The 22,893-nt window shown below is 36.6% G+C and overlaps 1 protein-coding gene across 1 annotated transcript; it reads right to left on the bottom strand.

Moving 5' to 3' along the window:
• Nucleotides 1-1,485: 1,485 nt before the first annotated feature.
• rab11fip4b (RAB11 family interacting protein 4 (class II) b) lies at nucleotides 1,486-22,625 on the bottom strand. The gene is given in 13 exon segments (XM_042725692.1): nucleotides 1,486-2,488; nucleotides 3,113-3,256; nucleotides 4,478-4,636; nucleotides 5,105-5,242; nucleotides 5,937-6,018; nucleotides 6,555-6,695; nucleotides 6,944-7,047; nucleotides 7,947-8,042; nucleotides 9,807-9,846; nucleotides 11,683-11,811; nucleotides 12,795-12,983; nucleotides 13,131-13,347; nucleotides 22,296-22,625. Coding segments are annotated over 12 exon segments (1,524 nt in total). The 5' UTR covers nucleotides 13,316-13,347; nucleotides 22,296-22,625; the 3' UTR covers nucleotides 1,486-2,371.
• Nucleotides 22,626-22,893: the final 268 nt, after the last annotated feature.

The raw sequence follows: 22,893 nt of genomic DNA, 5'->3' as shown, positions 1-22,893 counted from the left end.
GCAATAGTGTTTCACCGTTTCATTTAATCTTCTTTGCTATGATGACACAAGGGACAGTAACAATATAAATTATTAAGATTGTTATTGTTATTCAAGGGAGGAAGTAAAAATGTCTTGTAGGCATCTATGCAATCTTTGTTCCAGCAGAAGTTATTTTTTTTAAACACATAACAGTTCCCACTATTTTAGTGAACTCAACTTGACCATGTACAGTATATTTCCACCTTTCTGCAAAAAAACACATGTAAATTCTTGTAGGCTATAGCACGGACATGACAATAGCAGGTGTTCATTGCTCCTATGTCGTTTGTGATATCCTTTGCTTTGCTTTTCCTTGTTTATGTTTTTCATTATTGGAATAATATATCCATTGTATTATGACCTGTATGACTCTTGCTCTTTGCTTGACACATGTCATGAGATTCATAAATGAAATGTTCATATATAAACCTTTCTTAATATTTGCTCATTCTATTTGCATCAGTCTTGAATACAGGGTCACATACTGTATATACCAAACCCTTTAAGCCACACGTGGAATTTTATATTGTTTTATTTCAGATCAGTTTGTTAATTACTCATGTTCAAGTTCAGTATATTCAGTAACACCTGACATGCAAAAGTAAATGCCTATATGCACATCTTGATCGAATTTAGATCTGAAACAGAAATAAGCCCCCACAGTCATAAGTATTGCTAAGGCATTTCAGATTAATTTTATGCAGAAAATGAAATGCAATTGGTAGGCTATACATTTTGTGCATGTGTACAGATACCCTTTTTTTTGGGATTAAAGTGTGTGACCATTCAGCATGTTGTGACATCATGAGCCATTGAGTTAGTCTGCTGTCTCATAAACAAGCAAAACTAATACTGCCGCCTTCTCAGTGCCTCCTTCATAAATATAAAGAGAATAAGAAATAATCAGTACTATATAATCAGATAAAGGTATTCTCAAAATAAAGCCAGAAACAATGAAAAAGCAATGAGTGGCACAAGTAAAAAGGTAATTTCTTTACATCATTTACAAGTTTTTAAAAATCCCACACATGTATAAAGTGTAATATAGCTCAGCAGTTATTTAATTTGTGAAAAAAGGGTTCACTTAAGTTAACTAACGAGTGAAAATCACAAATACTACAAGGAAATAGGAGGCATTGATGTGAGAAAATATGAAATTTACAGAATCACATATACTGAATGTAGGCCTAGACCAGCACAGAATTAATCAGATGCTTTATATTGTCATCACATACAATCTATTGACTGAATAAGAGAAATGTGTAACTGTGGGGGACACTCTCATTAAACAAAACTAACCAAAAAAAAAACATCTAAAAAACAAAATACAAAAAAAATATTAAACCACACTAACACAAAAACAAAAATTTCATATATATTTTTATTTTGTTTTAGACCTGCATTATCTGATGTATGTCTATTTGTATTTAAATCACACTATAGAAAAATTGTGAGAATCGTGCATTTGAAATTATAACAATATTATTTTAGTTTGGAAGAACAAGTGCAAGTCCCTTTCAGGCTATTAAGAACATAATTCAGCTGATGAACAGACATCTAAAGCCCATGAATAACCTGAAATACTACTTGTTTGGTACATTCAATATGACATTTTACATTCAGCCTCTTGAATTTTCACTTCCTTTTGAAGTACACATACTGCATGTAATGTCAGAATAAACATCTCACCGTTACATTGCAAACACAGACTAGAGCATCGTCCTGCTCTAAAATGGATTTCTTTTACAACAGGCAGCTATCAAGTTCCAGTTCGAGTTTCAGTTACCTCTCCTCTATTCTTCTACTTTGTCTCTCCTTACATTGTTCCCTCACTTGCCATTTATAATAGGAAGACAGTCAAAAACTCGCTCACCAAAATCATTACAAGTATACCCACAAAAGTCTCTCTCCTCTGATCATACTCCGCAACTTTGAATGGGACAGGCTTCAAAGGCCGACAAATAGGTAAATATTCCTCTTTTTTATCATTCAGCCTTTCTCATCACATCCCCAGTGCAAACTCAGCAAACATACACCATCCATATAACGCAAATACACTCTGAACATCCAGTGTCATATATTCACATATTAGTTGGTGCAATTCAGTAACCATAATGACATTCCAGCGTAAAATTCCCTTGTGTTGTACAGAGCAGCAAAATGCCCTATAAAAGTGCATGAAATATTTCACCAGTATATTTTACATTTTTGTAGCAAGAGAAAGGTGCACAAAACACCAGCACATTGTAGTTATTGTGCATTCAGAGGCACAAGTCATTTGAGGTTCAGTGCTACCTCAGGGGGAGCTCTAGATCCACTCTTAAGATTCTAAACAGCTTATGACAGGCTTTCAGATTTTGATTTCCAGAATAGACGGGTTGTGGTCCAGAATAGATAAAATGATCTTGTCCATGTATTGCCTGAGTCGGAGGTTTATCTCTTCTTGTTCCTTGAGGGCTTCCATCAACTGTGGGAATCAAAACAAGTTTATAATGGTATAGGACTGGCTAATTGGACAGGTCTCCAAAATCTGTCAGTGATTTGTAAGCTTTCAAAAAAAAAAAAAAAAAATTCCATTTTGAATGAGATTTGAGAACCACTGGATTAACACACACATACAACTTTAATTTTGGCCTGTTTCTCACACAAAGCTTTTGGTGGTTTCAGAAAACCTTTGTCCCATTATGCTAATGAACATTTTAGAACAAATTCTATTTTATTTCTCCTTTTTTGTTCCTCAGAATATTAGTAGGGTTAGGTTTTTGTTTGTTTTTTTTCTCCTCCACTGAAATGGTATGAAGGTGAGTAAATCATTTTTGGGTGAACTATTCCTATAAGCGCCTCACAAGATTAATTTATTTTGTTTATATTGTATATGGAACCAGAGGCCCTTTTCAGAGAACGTTCCAGAAAAAAAAAACATGCTCCATACTGTTCCATTGCTTACTGGTACACATTAAAAGGTGTTTTTATTTACAGACTTCCACTAGTATCATCCAGTGCATCATAGTCATGAGATCAGTGATCAGTGCATCATAGTCATGTACTCTTTGTTTAAAATATTCAGAACAAAGTCCTCTACTTCTCTTACCTGGTCACGGGAGGCATGATCAATCTCCATGGCCAGAGACTGCGCTTTTGTCTGTGTGGCAAACAGGTTTTTGGCCTCATGGAGGCTCAGACTGAGAAGCTGACCATTTAGATCTTCATTCTGTTCCCTCAGTTTCTGGTTCTCCTGTGATAAGAAAGAGGGAAGAGTTACAATTTACCCCCAAAAGATGTTGCAGAAGTTATCCTGCTTTTCCTTTTCCTTATTGTGGCCTTGTTAACTGAAACAAGAGAGTGGGTTAGCCAGCTTCTCCTGGCAAAAAAAAAAAGCAGTAAATGATTTCGTTTGAGATGATTATGCAATGACTCCAGATTAGAAAAAAAATATTAGATCTTCTTATAACAGACACAAGACGAATCACTACTAAAGGTTTACTGCATTAGCTCTATTACTTCATACCACAATTAGTTCCAGCCCTCTAATTTGTTTGTTCAAGCCGTGCCGGTGTCCGAGTGCACTCATATTTAGTATAATAAGCATAGAGTGATTTCACTATTTGTATCACTCCAAAGTATGTGAATGGATTTTTGCATGGGTGAGGAGTATTTTTTTTTTATAAGACTGAAGCATCAGTGGAGTGCAGAAAATGGAAAATTAGAGTGGTATGAAAACAGAAAGCTTTGAGAAACATGGCTCTAACGCTGCTGTGGGCAAGAGGTAATATTGATGATATTTCATATAATAGCACCTCTTTGGTATTGTGCAGTTATCCCCTTCTTTTGACAGGAACATGGAACTACAAAAAGTGTGGCTATATTAGATGTTAAGTGAGAAGGCATGTCAGCCTGGCAGATCATCTGAAAATAGACTACTTGTGAACGAACACATTAGTGGTTAATTAAATGATATCAAGTCTGCACGGGAACTACAGTTTACCATCAGACTCGGACAGAGTCGTGCCCGAGCAGACACAAGCTGCGGAAGGTCAAAGGGCATGTCCTCGGAAACGCTCCTCTGCATATACACAGAGTAAACAAGATTAAATAAGAAATAGATGATTAACAAAAGAGTTTATTTTGGTATCACTGTTTTCTGATGCTTTCTTTGCTTTTTTAAACAGAGTGGAGACTGTGTCTGAATTATGTTTACAATTAAGTTTACACTGTTCCAGTTATATCACATCCAAATCCAAGAGGATAAAAAGTAATAACAATTATAAAGAAAGAAAGAAAGTGAATGTAGAAAGAAATGTATTTTTTTATATAAAGGCATAGTTTTGTGTGTAAATGGAAAATAATTAGCACTCATTCTGTTTCTCAAAGATTCGACTACACAGAACTACGCAGCCTTCACCATAGGAAATACACCTGCTAATAGATCAAGTTACCAGCTTTCCATCTCTCTCACCTGTTTTAGTCTCTTGACCTCCTGTTCCAACTCACTCTCACGTGTTCGAGTGCTGTATTCTGATAGGCTAATGGAGGATCTGCGGCCACTCCCCATTCTTTCTGCCTCCAGCTTGTATATTTGGAGGTGCTCCAGTTCTCGCCGAAGGTCCTCAATTAGCTGAACATAAATGAAACCAAAAAATCACTAAGCTACTGAACTGATAACATTACTAATATTTGCCAGTTAAGTACATGAGTGCTGTATAGCCTTTAGGCAGAATAAAACCCAAAGGTAGCTCTGAACTAAATGAATAAATTAATTTCAATATACTAGTGAATAGAATATGCTTCTTAGTCTTCTCTGGGCTTGAGTAACTTCCTCTCAGTGTTTGACTTGTATGTGTGCATGTTTAGGCTATCTTCAGTTGTGGTTTTTAAGTACACAATCCGTTTAAGCCTGAGGGCAACTAAAAATGGCCAAGGCTCTGCCACTCTTTTCTATCTCTAAATATTTTTGGGTGGCTACATCTTAAACAACTGACACACAAGTAGACAAGCTTAGCTTTTGACAGTTTGCTGAATAATTTTACTGTTTCGCTTCCCTCTCTGAAATGTACCCACTGGAAACTTTAGCGCACAGTCTTACCTCCTGCATGGTAGCTCTTTCCCTCTGAAACTCATTTCTGTTCTGCCGTAGCTTGTCCATCATCTTCTTGTACACATCCATCTCATCCTTCAACCGCAAGCTTGTATCCTCCAGCTTATCTGTCATCCGCTGTCTCTCCTTTACATACACATACAAAATGTTTATGCATACAGTCAATTATGTCAATTACAGGTAATTTATTTATCTGTACAATCACTATTGGGTCATTTTTTTGTGACCCAATATTTTAAAATAAGTTTGATGTAAAATATTTTATTAAAACAGATACCATCAAAGCCTTGGTTTGTCTGTTTGATTATGTATTAATTTATTTAATAATGACCTATGAGCACTTTTGGTTCTATGGACATTTAGAAAACACTTTTCACATACTATACTACTTTCATAATCATATGTTCATGTTGTCAATCCCTTTCTGCAATCTCAAAGTGGTCAAACTCAAACCAACAAACATTTTTTTTTATAGAATAATAAAAAATGTTTTTATAGAATTGTAAAGAATATATCTATTTTTTATATTCCCCTCTGAAAATACATGTAGCTTTCATTAATTTGAAAGAGTGAGAACTCCCAGATAGCTTTGCCAGACTAACAGGCGTGAGGAATTCATTTTGTTCTAAACATTTAAACAAACATTTAACTTCCGGTAACTCCCATTTAACTGTTTCAAAAAACAGTGCCATTACAAGCATTCACACATCCTCATTTATCATCTCCTTCACCCTAAATCACAATGGTCGATATCCTCCATTTTCTCCTAATAATAATAATAATAATAATAATAATAAAAAGGTTTATGTATATATCTTACCTCATCCAGTTTCTCTGTCTGGGCTTTAAGTCTGTTCATGCTTATAGCCATCTGTCCATTTTCCTCCTCTAGCTGGTGTACTCTGCCAATGGGAAAAATAAAATACAAACAAGCCATCCATCATACTCTTGCAATAAACCTCCACTGCTCTATAGTCCTGAGAATCAAAAATTCTAGATGAAGATTTCTGTATGAAATATCGGGGTCCCTTCAATGGCTCAACTGTCACTCTTCTGTCTAAAACCCTTATGAAGGACACTCTTAGACTGCTTCATAAATAAAGTGCCTTAATACAGGAAACAGTGGGACAACTGACAGTGTAAAACCTCAAAATAAAATTAAAAGCATTATACTGCATGACAAAAATAATGTCCTGTGCCCTGTTTTCCAATATACTTTTTTTTCTAAACATTGAAAATATACCAATATAAACTAATTTAATTCTAATTCAAATTTGTTTTCAAAACACATAATTAAATTGATTTTTCTTAACCCACAGACAAAGCATTTTTCTTGTTTTCACTATATTTAGTTCGATTTATGAAAAATTATCGTGTTTTAAAAATGTTTGGATAATTTTCCTTTTTTTTTGTAGTTCTGGTCTTGAGATGAGCCAACCTGTTAGTGAGCAGCTCTATCTGTGTGTTTTTGTCTTTCTCCAGTCGGCTGTAGGCCTCTCTGTGTCTCCTGAGCTCCTCTTCCATCATGTCCTCTGCTCTGGTCTCCTGGTCTTTTAGCTGCTCCTCCAACTCGTGAATCCTGTTAAAGCACAGCTCTCTTCATCATCATGAATATTTCATCAGCCCTGCTGAGGCCCACTTGGACATTTTAGCATTTAGCAAATGCAAAACTTTTGTTAGACTATTTTCATGGAAGGTTTTGCAAGTGGAAAGAATCTGCTGTTTAAAGAGACAAGTATGCAAATACATATGCATATAACATAGTTCCGATGAAATGAACTTTGTATGAAGAGTGGGTGGGTGGGTGGACTTTGAGTAGCAATTTACCTGTGAACCAACTGTATGTTTTCCTGTTTCAGCTTCGACTTCACATCCCCGTTCATCAGAATCTCATGTTCCAGCTCTGTCACTTTCTTGTCCAAGTAACTCACCTGTAACAAAGTTAGAATATATGCAAATATTACTATCACTCGCAGAACAGCTCTGAATTAGTAGTAGTTTCTAAACCAGTTTAGTCTGAATGACTGTCAGCACTAAAACATAACATAAACATAACAAAAAAAAAAGTTTTGCAACAACAGCGCAGATTAAGAGTTTGAAAAGTGTTTTTATGTGTATAAAAAAACTTTTCACACACTAACTTGATTACTTAATGTGTATGCTAACAAGGTCCAACAATGGACATGTATCGCAGCTGAATTTTGTTGAAATTTTTATGAAACATCATAATCCATGATTTCCACCGCAACACTACATCCATTGTATCTTGAATTCTGAACTGATGTTTGTGTATTTTTATTGTATTTTGTGGTGAACATTACATTTAATGTAATATTAGTGGTGTTAGTTGACTCCTTAGTTGACTCCCAAAATTCTATATGCTGTGTGTGTGTGTGTGTGTGTGTGTGTGTGTGTGTGTGTGTAAGGTGTGTGTGTATATATATATATATATATATATAACAATTAAATAAAATAATATTTTAAGATTGAAAAGTCTGTGTCTGGAAAACACTAAAATCTGTACATAAAGGCAATGGAGAGGTAGACAATTTTGCAAGACAGTTTGATGAAAAATTCTGAAATCTGTTATTTTAATTTAAATCAACCCTTGGGACATAACAGTGCACACCCAGACACAGACAAAATCCAATTTAAGTCAGCAGCATCATCTGGACCCATTTGACCCCCTGCATTAAGAAGCTTAATCTACGGATGTGATTTTCTGAGCGCAGGTCAGCATAAGACACTCCAAAGATAGACTGCATTGGTGATTCAGTCTTCACAGTGCTGTGTTCAGGATGGAAGTGAGTGTACTGTAAGGGGGTTTTACCTTCTCAGTAATGTCTGTTTCACTGGAGTCAATGCTGTCATGGAACAAATCCTCTGTGCTGCCGTTACTACTGCTGAGGTTACTGTTGTGGAGCAGCTGTTTTGGACCCAAAATACACACATAAACAAGATAATTTAATCAAAAAATACTATAATGCATCACAATAACATTACAATTACATTATATTTAGTTTCATCCCATGCCGCACCAGTTCATTTTGTGCATCCTCAGCATTCAGATCCCATGCTGACAGCTATATTTTGCAAGAGTAACATCCCACTTACCTCTCTGCTCAGACCTATGGATGGATTGGACTACACTGCAGCATCAATACTTTCAAACTACATTACCCATGCTGCATCACTGCAGCAGACCACTCATCCATTCTATGAATCTATATTCCATGCCTGAGCATCTTTAGGAGCACTGCAGTGACGAGGGAGAGAAGGGACTGACCAGTACAGGCATTGTGAGAGCTGGTGCAGTGTCCAATCCAGTCAACCCACCCACACAGAACCAAACAGCACTCGTCTAAAAGACACAAGCGCATGCGCAGGCACGCACACTATTCTCTCGTCCCATTTGCATTAGCCTCTGAGAGCCGTAATCTTGTGCCTACACAAATACACATTCACATAACTCTTCTGCAGAGTCAGGTATTGGTTGTTGCTTAGTTATATTGCTGTGTGTTATTCTCAATAAAGCAAAGACTTCGCACATGAGAATGCATTATATAAATTACATTGGTCTCTCTCTGTGGTTCTGCTGTCTCCCTCTCTCTTACACTTAGGTCAGCTGTGGCAGACCACTTTCTTCTTGTCACTGTGATTTAGATTAGGAGAGTGGTTGCCAAAGGGACAAGAAAAACTGCCATTCACCCACACAATTATTGCCACCCAGCGTTTACACTCCCACGCAACATTTGATCAGATACTTGCAATTAAACACAAAGGGAGCTGTCTAGAGCAGTGATTCCCAACCAGGGCTATCCATACCCTAGGGGTTTCTTGAAAAGATTTTTAAACAAAGTGTTAGTTTTGTATCTGTATGTGGATGATACTTCCAGCACGGTGTACAGTATATATACATAGGACACACTCTCTTCTTCACAACAATGCTAAGCTCTCTCTATCGAAAATCATACAGCAGATACAACTAGAAAATTCAGTAAAATAAACACAGATTGCCTATTTCTGACACTGTATCAGCATGGGGTGCAATCACTTAAGTCAACGCAAATCTTCAATGATAAAACAATAATAAAACAACAATTTAACATAACCCCAACTATGCCACAAACCATTACATTCTAAGTCTGGAACCTCAATGAAAATCTAAATTTAAATCTACAATATTAATAATGAATCATTCATTAAGCAGATTTAGACTCATGAAGACATATGGATGGTTACACATTTCATTTTACAACCATAGAAAGGAAATGGTGTTCTCATTATTGCAACTGACAGATTTCGTACCATATTTAAATGTATGCTGATACGAAGAACACATTTCTGATTTGATTTGAGCTTACTGAGGGGCTATTGGGGTACATAAGCATATACTGGTCTAGAGCACACATTTAGCAAATTTTCTTTCTTTGTTCTATTGTAAATCTTCAGTTGACTTTTCACTGGAGTATAACCTTTCCCTAAAACCATCTCAATTAGAACAGAGTTCCCATTCCTTTCTCAAGCCGTCTTCACATTGTGTTTAATATTGCTGGCTTAATATTGATAACACAACTTCATATAACATTTATTTAAACACAAGAGTGAGAGAGTTGGAAACAAACACCATAATGATTAACAGCAGCTTAGACTACACAAACAAATACAGAGCATAACGATATTGAGTGACCTACCTTCCAAACGCAGTGCTGGAGATCTTTCTGTTTGGGCTAAAACAAACAAAGGACAGCTAATAAGAAGTTAGAAAATGTTTTTCTTTTTCAACAATTGTTCATTTAAACATTATATATTTACTGTATATATGAGGGTTGGTTTACATATATTGTTGAACTTATATTTCCCATGTTTTTATAATAACTTGGATAACAGAACTGAATGCTTAGCTTTGATAAATGCATTGGATGCTATACTTGTATAAAAATGAATAAAATTGTTATCGATTTTTAAACATTACATTCTTAATGAAAATTTGTTAAGAAAAAATATAAAAAACAATAGATTTGTACAACAATTAATTGAATAACAGTTTAAATTATTATATGATTTTAGTCAAGATGTTCAAGTGCTCTGATGTAGCGCAGATCAAAATCACCTAATTATAGGGGTGATACAGACATGCTAGTTAATTATGTGTTAGATAATAATTCTTGAAACAAAAACACAAGATTTGTGTTTTAAAAACGTAACGGGACACCAAATTGTACCTTTTTTTAGTGGAAAGTTCTAGAGGCTTCATTCTATTTTTGGAAATTTCATTATTTGCACTTAACCCAGACTCACTCAAAATATATTTGAATATAGTGTTGGCCCTGACACAAACATCAGTTCACATACCTCCAACCTTAAAGCACACAAAAGGTCTTTGAATAGAGTTTGTTACATAGCTCAAATATACAACTGCTACTTGAGTAAAAGTTGCAGTGGAGAAGAGATCAACACAACAAGAGCAGAAAGCATGTGAATGTTAATGGTTTCCTTTCTAAGGCTGTCCCATCAGAATTCAAATATGAATCATTTTCTATGGGAAATCACATACTAAAGTTTCATACACAAAACTCTCTCCTGCTCTCTCTCTCTCTCTCTCTCTCTCTCACACACACAGAGTTATTGCCGACATAGCTTTTCTAGCAGTGACAGAATGAGGTGTGAACTAATGCATTTCTTGAAGCAGCCTGCTGACAGGGCATTTAGCTTTCATTCCTCCTCTCTATCCCATAGCCCATCCTGTCTTTTTTCTTTCTATCCCTTATATAGTATGACACTCTCTTCCCCAAAATTCCTCAGTCTATCTGAACCAATTTCTATTTCATCCTCTGTTTTGAGAGGCTAAGATATGAGAATCTAATTACAAGCCCTCTCAAAAGAAAGAAAAAAAAATGTTAAAGCAAACTCACTGGAAATCTTGGAAATTGTCAAGGATGAAGAAAAGACAAGAAAAGTATCCAAAGTATCCAAAGCCTCAGAAGGGTTTGGCTGTTGTTCATGTGTTGTTTCATGTTGATGTGAGTGAGAAAGATACAAAGACAAAGAGAGACGGCAAAATGCAGAATGTGAAGAGAATGTGTGGATGTGTGTGTAGCTCACTTCCCCATGCCTAATAAAGCTCTAATGGTCTCTAATGTGGTGGGCTGAATGATGTATGGAAAAGGAAGTGAGTCATTAATGGTGCAGAGAGACTGCAGCAAGATATCAAAGCTCATCCACCTCAGTTGTGTTCTCATACACTCACATTAACTCCTTGAGGAACACTGTGCCTCTATTACACTGTTGCTTTAATTTTGTCTATTGTAGCCCACAGGAAGACAATGTAGAACTGATAAACACTAATCCTCTTAAATCTCCTCTAATGTGGATTCCAAGCCACTAAAAGTTTATTTCCCAGATGTGAGGGACAAGTTGAGGGACAACTCTAATTTCAAAGGTTTATCTCTAACAAGTCTTCTTGAAGATGAGCTTACACCCAGTTTATGACAAAGCCCTCTGGGTGAAAAGTATTTAATAACTTTAACTTTCATAACAGATGTAAACTGTAGTCTATGCAGTACCTGTTGGTTTTGAGGTTTTTCAGCCTGTTCTCCAGGTCATTGAGCAGACTGACCCTCTTACAACACTGAGAGCAAAACCCATCCATTTGGTCACCAGCATGGCGCATCTTCCGAGGAGTCTGACCAGCACTGGAGGAAACAGGGAGAGTGAGAGAGAGACAATCACATTTATGGCACATCAAATGTGCTTTCTGAAAACATTAAATAAACAAAGTAAGCAGAATGTAGAACAAAATACTATATAATAGTAAAAACTAAGGAAGCCAAAAATAAAAAAAGTGAGAATCTCTAGTAAGCCAAGTCTGATAAAAAAAATCTCCCAAACAGAAGCGTCATACCTATTTAAACAAGCATCAACAGTTATTTGAGCCAAGTAGATTACATATGCAGCTTCCAAAGAAAAATATTTGGATAGAGAAGACTTGTGGAATGGTGGTAGTAACACCATCAGTTTGAGCACTTAGAAATTAGGTACAAGGATGCAATGATTATGATACATGACCACCATCCTTTGAGGTGGTAGTAGATTGTGTACAAATATAAAGCATTTATAATCTACAAAAAAAAAAATACAAATAAAAAAAAAATACAACATTTTTCTTTTACTGGACTATAATAAATTTTAAAAAAAAATAATTTTTTTTTTTACTTTCTTGAATTAAAATAAAGAAAATAGAAGGTGGTGGTTTTGGGGGACAGGTAAACATGTTTAAAACAAGTAAACTTGATTAACAAAATAAATGCACAAAAAATGTTTTCTACTCTGTGCTTACAGAAAGAAAAAAAAGAATAAAATATTTTTCATCAAACAAATCCATCCTTTAAAAAAGTAATTAATAATAACAATTCAATGCACTGTATTCCATGTGAGTGAAAAACTTTCCCATAGTCAAACAGTTCCATCCACTAATACAGTCACTAATAAATACATGCTGAAAGAAATCTTGTGTAATGAAAGGAAGATATCTGGATTTCTAAACGAATCATCTAAATAAATCCCTTTGAAAACAGGCTTTGGGGCAGTCAGAGGGAAAGACAGTACTGCTGTGGTTACATGTAAAAAAAAAAATAATTAAATAAAAAACCTTAGGAATACACACACAAACACACACCTGGAGGAAACAGAAGAGCCCAGATCTGAACATCCATTAATGCGGATCTCATCATCTGGACAGGGGCTGCTAGGATTGTAATCTCCATCCTCTCCTTCTCCATAGTCCTCAAATTGCTCCTCATTTAATGAGGCAGATGAACGTGTAGAATGAGCAGAAGTCTCAGAGCGATTATACATCTGACCACACCTTGAGGAATGAGACAGGAAATGGAAATTAAAAAAGCATTTATTTTGACTTAGTTTTTTCATTTAATATCAATTAAATTCATTAATTCATTTGCAAATCCATAAATTCAGGCTTATGTGCACAAGAAAACATTATAAAAGCACTCACTTTTCTCCTGGGAGGCAAAGTCCAATCCCTTCCTCTTTTTCTCCAGTTTTCCCTCCATCCGATATCTCTGACGACAGAGCACTGTCTATTGCACTGTCTCTGTCCGACTCTCTCTCCACCCCTCTACCTTCCTCACCCTCCTCATCCTCAAGCACTGGACTCTCTGGGCACTCCTGGATGGACATGATAACTAGTAGCCCAACCTGTCCTCACTGTACTGTCAAAAGCAAAAGACATTCAACTTTAAGAATAGTCACACAACTCCCAACCTGTGTTACATAAGAATAGAAACAATTATGAAAATATGAAAGCATGGATGTCCAACACAGATAAAATCTCTGGGAGTGCATTTATCTATGATAACCACAACCATATTTTGGTGCCTCGCAAGCTGTGAATATACATATCAACAGTTCACTCATTTAATATGTTAGTAATATTAGTGACTGAACACAATTTAGGTTCACAACAAAGAAAAGAAAAAAATCTAGTGTTAAATATGTAAATATGCTTTGTATTCATATAGGTTTTATGCTGTTTTGAAAACTTTTTATACCATTTATTCCATATAAATGTAACTAAAACTGCATGAGGTATAACCATCAAGTAAAAATCATAATCATTATATTACAAAAAGTTTTAAATGTATTATTCATGGTTTTCACAAATTAAGTATTTACAAACTTATTGACCTTGATACAGTCATGTGGTTAATAAGTCTGGGGTCTCATCTAAATCAATTTTATGCTGGTGTTGTTATTTTAATGTTTTGGACTACATGACTTTGACTTGAAAATTAAAATAAAAGAATATGCCATACTTTGGTTTTTTTTTTTCTACAGTGTCATTCTTTTAATGAGGCTTTTTTTATTCATTGTGTTAAAGTTGTATCACCCTGAAACTGAATGACGAATAAAGGAAATAGAAGAAAGAAACAGAAGTAAACTGCTTGTAATATATCTTGGCATGGAAAATACAGAAGTAAATGATAAAGGAATCTTTAACATGACAGACCTACAACAAAAACAAAAGCTACTGTACATGACTACAATAGGGCAGGCACCAATGTTCTTCCTTTGCAAAAGAATGGACAGAACTGCAAAATTGCAATCTCTTCCCAATTTTTTATCAATAACGCACTGCTTCTGTGGTTTACCAAACTGGCTCTACAACTAACAGTCACTTTTGTTAGTTGAGCACACAGCAGGTGGGTGTGCATGTGTGTGAGAAAGAAAAAAAGAGCTCTTTAGTATTCCGTTGTGCTGAACATGAGGGAGCAGGGATACAAAATGCCAGTGTGTGGTCAGGCTGCTCGAACAGTGAGTGGTCCTACATACACACAAGCTGTGAGCATGCACACACACACAAACACAAAAAGCTTTTTTTTCTCTCACCTTCTTTCTCAAACACAAAACAAACACACACTTTTCTCAAATTTTGTGTCAAAGGACAAAATCAAAACAGGTCATAAAATGTAGGTTATTATGTGCCCTTGTATTTGTGAATAGATCTCCTCCTCCAAAATATTATCCTTGACTGTCTCATAACAACGGGGTACGAGTATGTGTACCTACTGTATGTTTGAGCACCTGATTATAAATGCACACAACTCGCCGCAACTTGAAACATGACATTCAAAGCCCTGAAGGAAGCTCTTACATAAACGATGCCATCTTCCATTGTAAATGCTAGAGCGAAAGTGATCTGTACATGCACACACTGAATGCTTTATCATGCATGTGTGAAACACACAAAAGGCAACAGTATTTCACAGTGCAGTCAGTGCCCCTTTAAAATAATATTACATAATGGTCTCCAAAATAATTTTAACATTCAGAAAAAAAGTGTATTTTCAGATGTTAAGAACACTTGTCAGTTGCAGGCATTATGTAATTCCTTACTCAGACAATATGCCATAGACAAAACTGAAAAGGCATGCTGTCTGAAAACACGTTCTTTGTCAACCTCAGAGACCTGACATGACTGTAACACAAAAAACAATTGTGTTTGTTATGACGTAGGTTTATGATGTGTACTCTGACATGAAGAAAATATATGGTCAGACATATTTTATGTTCTCATCTCATGATTTTCCCAGCTGTCATGGAGTACAATATCTAAAGCTATTTTCAGCACAAACACAATGTTAAACTGTGAAGGAGCAATGACTTATTGTCTAGTCAAAGACGTGTGAGTCTTTTACCCATCCACTTAGACAGATGCATTAAGAAGTCACAAACATACCACCCACCAGCCATCATATAATACTTTAATGGATTTCAGTAAACAGCTTCAAGGCCACTGTTGGCAGCTGTTTCATGAATACAGTAAGCAAAACTAAAAGGGGCCTAACCAACCATTTGAGCATGTACAATTAGCATGATCTAATTTAGACAAAAAGCAAGAGGTGAACCAATTATTATATGACTCGAAACCAGCTGAAGTGAAAAGGAAAAAAAAAATCTGCACTGGATTCAAACAGAATACTAAGATCAAGTAAGACAAGGAAGAGTAAGCTTAGCAATGACAAACCTCTCCACCTCTTACATCATTCTTAGAGAAGTCTCTGTTTTATGCAGGGTGAAACACTGCTCCCAAAACAACAAACTGGTTTAGTCAGGTAATTACATGAACTGCAAAAACAGAAGTTAGAATGGTAAACTCATGCAATACTAAGGAGAAAATATAAAAACAGAATGGGTAGAATGGGTGCAACTAAAGACAATTACAGAATCAGCGGTGTAGGTTAGGGTCTTATAGACCCTTTTGGAATGTGACGTCTCATATCTGCCCTTGAACCACAGAGCCCATGGGCCCTGTTCTCATTTCCATCTTATTAACAGCTTATCATCATAGGCTCCATTTAACTGCTCATTGTCTAGAGAATACACAGCAATCCTCATCAGGCCTCTTTACTAACTTGAATGAAATGCAAGTTAAATGTGCAATATTATAGTGCATACACTCTTCAAGCTATGAGGTTTACTTTAATAAGTCTTTAAGATTTACCATTATACAGGTCCTTCTCAAAAAATTAGCATATTGTGAAAAAGTTCATTATTTTCCATAATGTAATGATAAAAATTAAACTTTCATATATTTTAGATTCATTGCACACCAACTGAAATATTTCAGGTCTTTTATTGTTTTAATACTGATGATTTTGGCATACAGCTCATGAAAACCCAAAATTCCTATCTCAAAAAATTAGCATATTTCATCCGACCAATAAAAGAAAAGTGTTTTTAATAAAAAAAAAAGTCAACCTTCAAATAATTATGTTCAGTTATGCACTCAATACTTGGTCGGGAATCCTTTTGCAGAAATGACTGCTTCAATGCGGCGTGGCATGGAGGCAATCAGCCTGTGGCACTGCTGAGGTGTTATGGAGGCCCAGGATGCTTCGATAGCGGCCTTAAGCTCATCCAGAGTGTTGGGTCTTGCGTCTCTCAACTTTCTCTTCACAATATCCCACAGATTCTCTATGGGGTTCAGGTCAGGAGAGTTGGCAGGCCAATTGTGCACAGTAATACCATGGTCAGTAAACCATTTACCAGTGGTTTTGGCACTGTGAGCAGGTGCCAGGTCGTGCTGAAAAACGAAATCTTCATCTCCATAAAGCTTTTCAGCAGATGGAAGCATGAAGTGCTCCAAAATCTCCTGATAGCTAGCTGCATTGACCCTGCCCTTGATAAAACACAGTGGACCAACACCAGCAACTGACATGGCACCCCAGACCATCACTGACTGTGGGTACTTGACACTGGACTTCAGGCATTTTGGCATTTCCTTCTCCCCAGTCTTCCTCCAGACTCTGGCACCTTGATTTCCGAATGACATGCAAAATTTGCTTTCATCCGAAAAAAGTACTTTGGACCACTGAGCAACAGTCCAGTGCTGCTTCTCTATAGCCCAGGTCAGGCGCTTCTGCCGCTGTTTCTGGTTCAAAAGCACACGCCTGTGCACGGTGGCTCTGGATGTTTCTACTCCAGACTCAGTCCACTGCTTCCGCAGGTCCCCCAAGGTCTGGAATCGGTCCTTCTCCACAATCTTCCTCAGGGTCCGGTCACCTCTTCTCGTTGTGCAGCGTTTTTTTGCCACACTTTTTCCTTCCCACAGACTTCCCACTGAGGTGCCTTGATACAGCACTCTGGGAACAGCCTATTCGTTCAGAAAAATTCTTTCTGTGTCTTACCCTCTCGCCTGAGGGTGTCAAAGATGGCCTTCTGGACAGCAGTCAGGTCGGCAGTCTTACCCATGATTGCGGTTTTGAGTAATGAACCAGGCTGGGAGTTTTTAAAAGCCTCAGGAATCTTTTGCAGGTGTTTAGAGTTAATTAGTTGATTCAGATGATCAGGTTAATAGCTCGTTTAGAGAACCTTTTCATGATATGCTAATTTTCTGAGATAGGAATTTTGGGTTTTCATGAGCTGTATGCCAAAATCATCAGTATTAAAACAAAAAAAAGACCTGAAATATTTCAGTTGGTGTGCAATGAATCTAAAATATATGAAAGTTTAATTTTTATCATTACGTTATGGAAAATAATGAACTTTTTCACAATATGCTAATTTTTTGAGAAGGACCTGTAATAACTTCCCTGGATTGACTGGACATGAGATAACTCAATTATTGAAGGTGTTATTTAATACATTTTTACATTTCAAATTGACAACTTTTTTTGTGAATTGTATGCTTTAAAGTAAAATTGTCAGGTTGTCACAGGCATTGTAAATGTTCCAATGGTTTGATTTTTTGATAAATGTCTGCTCTTTCATTAATATATATATATATATATATATATATAATTATAATTATAAGTCCAGATATATATATATATATATAAAATGTCTGCTCTTTCATTAATTTGTTTATAATTGTTTTAATGCAATAAATTATAATTATAATTATAAGTCCAGTCAAGCACACTAACACCATGGTCATTTAACCAACTTTTGGTGCTTTTGGCAGTGTGGGCAGGTGCCAAATCCTGCTGGAAAATGAAATCAGCATCTTCAAAAAGCTGGTCAGCAGAAGGAAGCATGGAGTGGTCCAAAATTTCTTGGTAAACGGGTGCAGCGACTTTGGTTTTCAAAAAACACAATGGACCAACACCAGCAGATGACATTGCACCCCAAATCATCACAAACAATGGAAACTTAACACTTGGACTTCAAGCATCTTGGGCTATGAGCTTCTCCACCCTTCCTCCAGACTCTAGGACCTTGGTTACCAAATAAAATACAAAACTTGCTCTCATCTGAAAAGAGGACTTTGGACCACTGGGCAACAGACCAGTTCTTCTTCTCCTTAGCCCAGGTAAGACGCCTCTGACGTTGTCTGTGGTTCAGGATTGGCTTAACAATATGGCAAGGAATACGACAACTGTAGCCAAATTCCTCGACACGTCTGTGTGTGTGGTGTGTGTCTGTGTGTGGTGGCTCTTGATGCCTTGACCCCAGCCTCAGTCCATTCCTTGTAAAGTTCACTCAAATTCTCAAATCAGTTTTGCTTGACAATCCTCATAAGGCTGCGGTTCTCTCGGTTGGTTGTGCATCTATTTCTTCCACACTTTTTCCTTCCACTCAACTTTCTGTTAACATGCTTGGATACAGCACTCTGTGAACAGACAGCTTCTTTGGCAATGAATTTTTGTGGCTTACACTCCTTGTGAAGGGTGTCAATGATTGTCTTCTGGACAACTGTCAGATCACCAGTCTTCCCCATGATTGTGTAGCCTAGTGAACCAAACTGAGAGACCATTCTGAAGGCTCAGGAAACTTTTGCAGGTGTTTTGAGTTGATTAGCTGATTGGCATGTCCCCATATTCTAATTTGTTGAGATAGTGAATTGGTGGGTTTTTGTTAAATGTGAGCCAAAATCAATACAATTAAAAGAACCAAAGACTTAAACTACTTCAGTCTCTCTGCACTGAATTTAATACACGAGTTTCACAATTTGAGTTGAATTACTGAAATAAATGAACTTTTCCACGACATTCTAATTCATTGAGATGCACCTGTATATAAAATAAATAATAATAAGCTTTATAATGGATTGTTTAATGGCAGGTTCCATTGTAACTTAATCCATGTCTTTTTCCTGAGCAGAAACGGTGAAAATGTTCAATAGCTTTCTTGTATTCAAAGAATTAAGGTATGTTCCAATAGAGAAATTCAAATTTTCTAAAATTCTGAAATTTCAATATTCACCTGCAAATAAAAAGTGAAAAAAGTGAAAAGTGACTTGACATACAGCCAAGTATGGTGACCCCTACTCAGAATTCGTGCTCTACATTTAACCCATCCAAAGTGCACACACACAGCAGTATCCACACACACACACACCGTGAACACACACCCGGAGCAGTGGGCAGCCATTTATGCTGCGGCGCCCGGGGAGCAGCTGGGGGTTCGGTGCCTTGCTCAAGGGCACCTCAGTCGTGTTATTGCCGGCCCGAGACGAACCCACAACCTTAGGGTTAGGAGTCAAATTCTCTAACCAATAGGCCACAACTTCCCCAAATATTCACTGGAGTAAGAAGTAATCCTCAAAGCAAAAACTGCATGCATTACTTTTTGATCCTACCAAACCAAACTGATATTAACCATACTTTATAAATAACTTTTTGTTTCAAAAAGTTGTCTTTTTAAAAAAAATAAAGGAATAAAAGAAGCCTTTTTCAGAATCATAACAGATTCTGCACTCTGTGCAAAACCTGACTGTTCCATTAGGCCAAAAGCAGGCTCAGGTGTTTTTGTCACATGAGGAGCGGTTAATATGCTGAGGGATTTCTATGAAATGCTCTTATTTGTCAGCTGTAAGCCCAGAAAATTTTCGGACAATACTATGCGACCTATGGGAGGTAGCATAATTTCACAGCTAAACTAGATGCAATACATCTTAAAAGATAATGCTTATACTAGTAATTTCTTATCTATGATTAAAATATCTCTTACACTGGGGAAAGTCAAAGTCTTTTCCTTTATAAAAAGACAGTAATTATATTTTTTATAGGTTTAAGCAAAACTGGTCAGAGATTGTGATTAGAAAAAGGGGAAAATAGTGAGACACAGTATTTTCTAATGAGAATATTCAGACCACTGATTTAGGGCCTGTTCAGGTAATTGTGAAATCATTTCAGGAGAAAGGGAGAGGATTCCCTAGAGGCATTTGCACATTGGCACAACTGGGTGTGTAAGCAGGCGAGCTAAGATCATGTGTTAGAATTTACTGCCATGTAAAATCTAGTGTCTAATATTGCTGCATATACATCTTGACCCATCTCATGGTATTTTCTTATATACTCAAAATCTGGAATCAGCACAGTTTTAGAACAGAAGTGACAAGTGTATTTTCCATTTTTACAGTTAAATGTATCATACTGATACATATTTCTCACTCAGCTGAGGAGACAGTTTCACTCCCACACACACCCAGGAAAAAACAAAAAGATCCGTCAAGGCCGAGATGATGCACAGGAACCAATGAGTCACCATCCTGAGATGCACTGCAATTTTTGCAATCCAAAAAAAAAAAAAAACCCAACATGCCCAAACTATAGTTCTGTCAATCGCAAAAACTTCCTGTCAAGACCAGGTTTACCTTCCGAATGGATAATTCTCAGATTTAAACAGCACATTTTAATGCATCAGCAAAAAAATTATATTTATAAACGTACTATTTCTGTTTACTGCTATATGTATCTGTATATCTGTATATTATACATCGAAACCTGCACTGCGCTAAAGTGGTAACTCAAGCCGAGAGGTTTTGTGTGAGAGATATCTTGACACAGAAATACAGAAAACACTTCAGGGGATTTCAAGAGTACTTCTAACAGCCAAGAAAGCTACAATTTCTCTAAACACGTCTGATGCTGAATGTCATACATACCGAATAAACATTGTAGGAGTTCTAAATATCAAAGTATTCAAATTTTTTCTAATGAAAAAAATGTCACAACTGACTAGTTGTCAAAATATCAATTCTGACAGATTTTCAGAGATTTTTATGCAGGTTGGTGTGGAAAGTCAAGTGGGCAATTAAATTCAAGTATGCCCTGGTCCTGCTGTGTCTATATTTAGCAGACTCAAACTAACTGAGACAGCAGAGAGAAAGAAAAAGAAAGACTGTTTGCAAGGGTGAAGGACAGGTGATATAACAAATGTCAGCAAGATGATAGATAGGGACAGCAGGGCTGCCACGCTGTCTCAAACACATTTACATACTTCCATTAACAATTTAACTTTAAAATATGAAGTTACATATTTGAAAAATCCAATACTAAAGTCTGTGTAATGGTGATCTTTCTCCAAAGTCTACTATCAGCAGCAGTTTTAACAGCGTATTTAATTTGTGATAAACTAGAAAATTCTGTGTTTGTATGTTTCAGTTACGGACCAGATATTAAAGCAACTGACATTCATATTCAGTGACACTTACATCATATCTACAAATCTCACCTAGAATACATTTTACATGACCTATCATGGCTAAAGCTGGTCTAGTTACCCGATGAGGTTCTATGTGTTATAGGAACACGATTATTGTCAATTACATGATTAAGAGTAAGACCTCCATTTGTTAGACCAGATTGTGAGATTACCGTCAGTATATTCTACAAAACTTCATAACAGTCTAGCTACCGCATTCTAATATCAATCACTCTCATGAGACCTTCCACATACATCAAGAATATGCAATAATTCCTTTTTAAGGGAAATGTTTGTTTTGCAAAAAAAGACAATAAAGTGTCAAGGACAGAAACAACTGTGATACACACTTTGACCTACATATTGATTATGTCTGCTGCTACTATAAATTACTTTTAGGTTTATGCACACACAAGTTGCCAGCTGCCCTCAATTAACAATTAATCTCATTAACAACTGACTGCAGGGCAATCAGACAGTTTAACAATGAGAGAGAGACAGATATGAAAGAGAACAAAAAAAGATAGTCAATGTATGTTTTTGGTAGTAAAGAATGTCAGACATGGGGGAAACATGAAACAGAGTGTGAGAATTAACAAAAACGTGAAATGAAAAAGTAAATCTAATCCGCGATTGAGCAACACAAACATGAAAACCTTGACATCAATTCCATATATTCCTCACGTCCTCTCCTCTTTCTGTCAAACACAATATAAAGAGCTCCTCTTACCCTGTCTCTCACAGCATGATCTCTTCCACTCCTCACAGTCCACTTCTACTATCCACTGTAGTCATCCAACTCCAATCCGAACAGGTGAGGCCTCATCCACTGGTAGCTTCTGTTCAAAAGTCCTTAACTACTGTAATCCACAGCCAAGAAAAAGATAGAATATCCTTATGCTGACTATTTTCATATGCTTACTTCTTGAATTAATCTAATAGTTTCTGAAACTTGTGCAAACACACCGCACGATTCAGTCTCGCTTGACCACACACCCTCCCTCTACACACTCACAGAAACTCTGACAGCAGTTGCTGGTTTCAGCCACTCCTACTCTCCCCTTCTCAGTCTCTATGGCTGTTGTCAGGCAACCGGCTTTAGGGGAGGTCCTGTGGGTGGAGCTGAAAAAGCTGCACACTGGCTTCTGTCTAAAGTATTTGCATATGCAGGTACACCTAGTTGCTGTGGCAACAATAAGTGCGTTAGTTCGAAAGCTGAGAGTCTTAGGGACTTGAAACATCGCAAAAACTCAATTTAAGTTAAACATTTTTAGACCCAGTTGAGAAAAAAATCTAAACACATGAGAAAAAAAATGTCAAAGGATATG

This window comes from Cyprinus carpio, chromosome B6 (assembly GCF_018340385.1).
Source record: "Cyprinus carpio isolate SPL01 chromosome B6, ASM1834038v1, whole genome shotgun sequence".
Lineage (NCBI taxonomy): Eukaryota > Metazoa > Chordata > Actinopteri > Cypriniformes > Cyprinidae > Cyprinus > Cyprinus carpio.
This window is presented reverse-complemented; position numbering and strand designations above follow the sequence as displayed.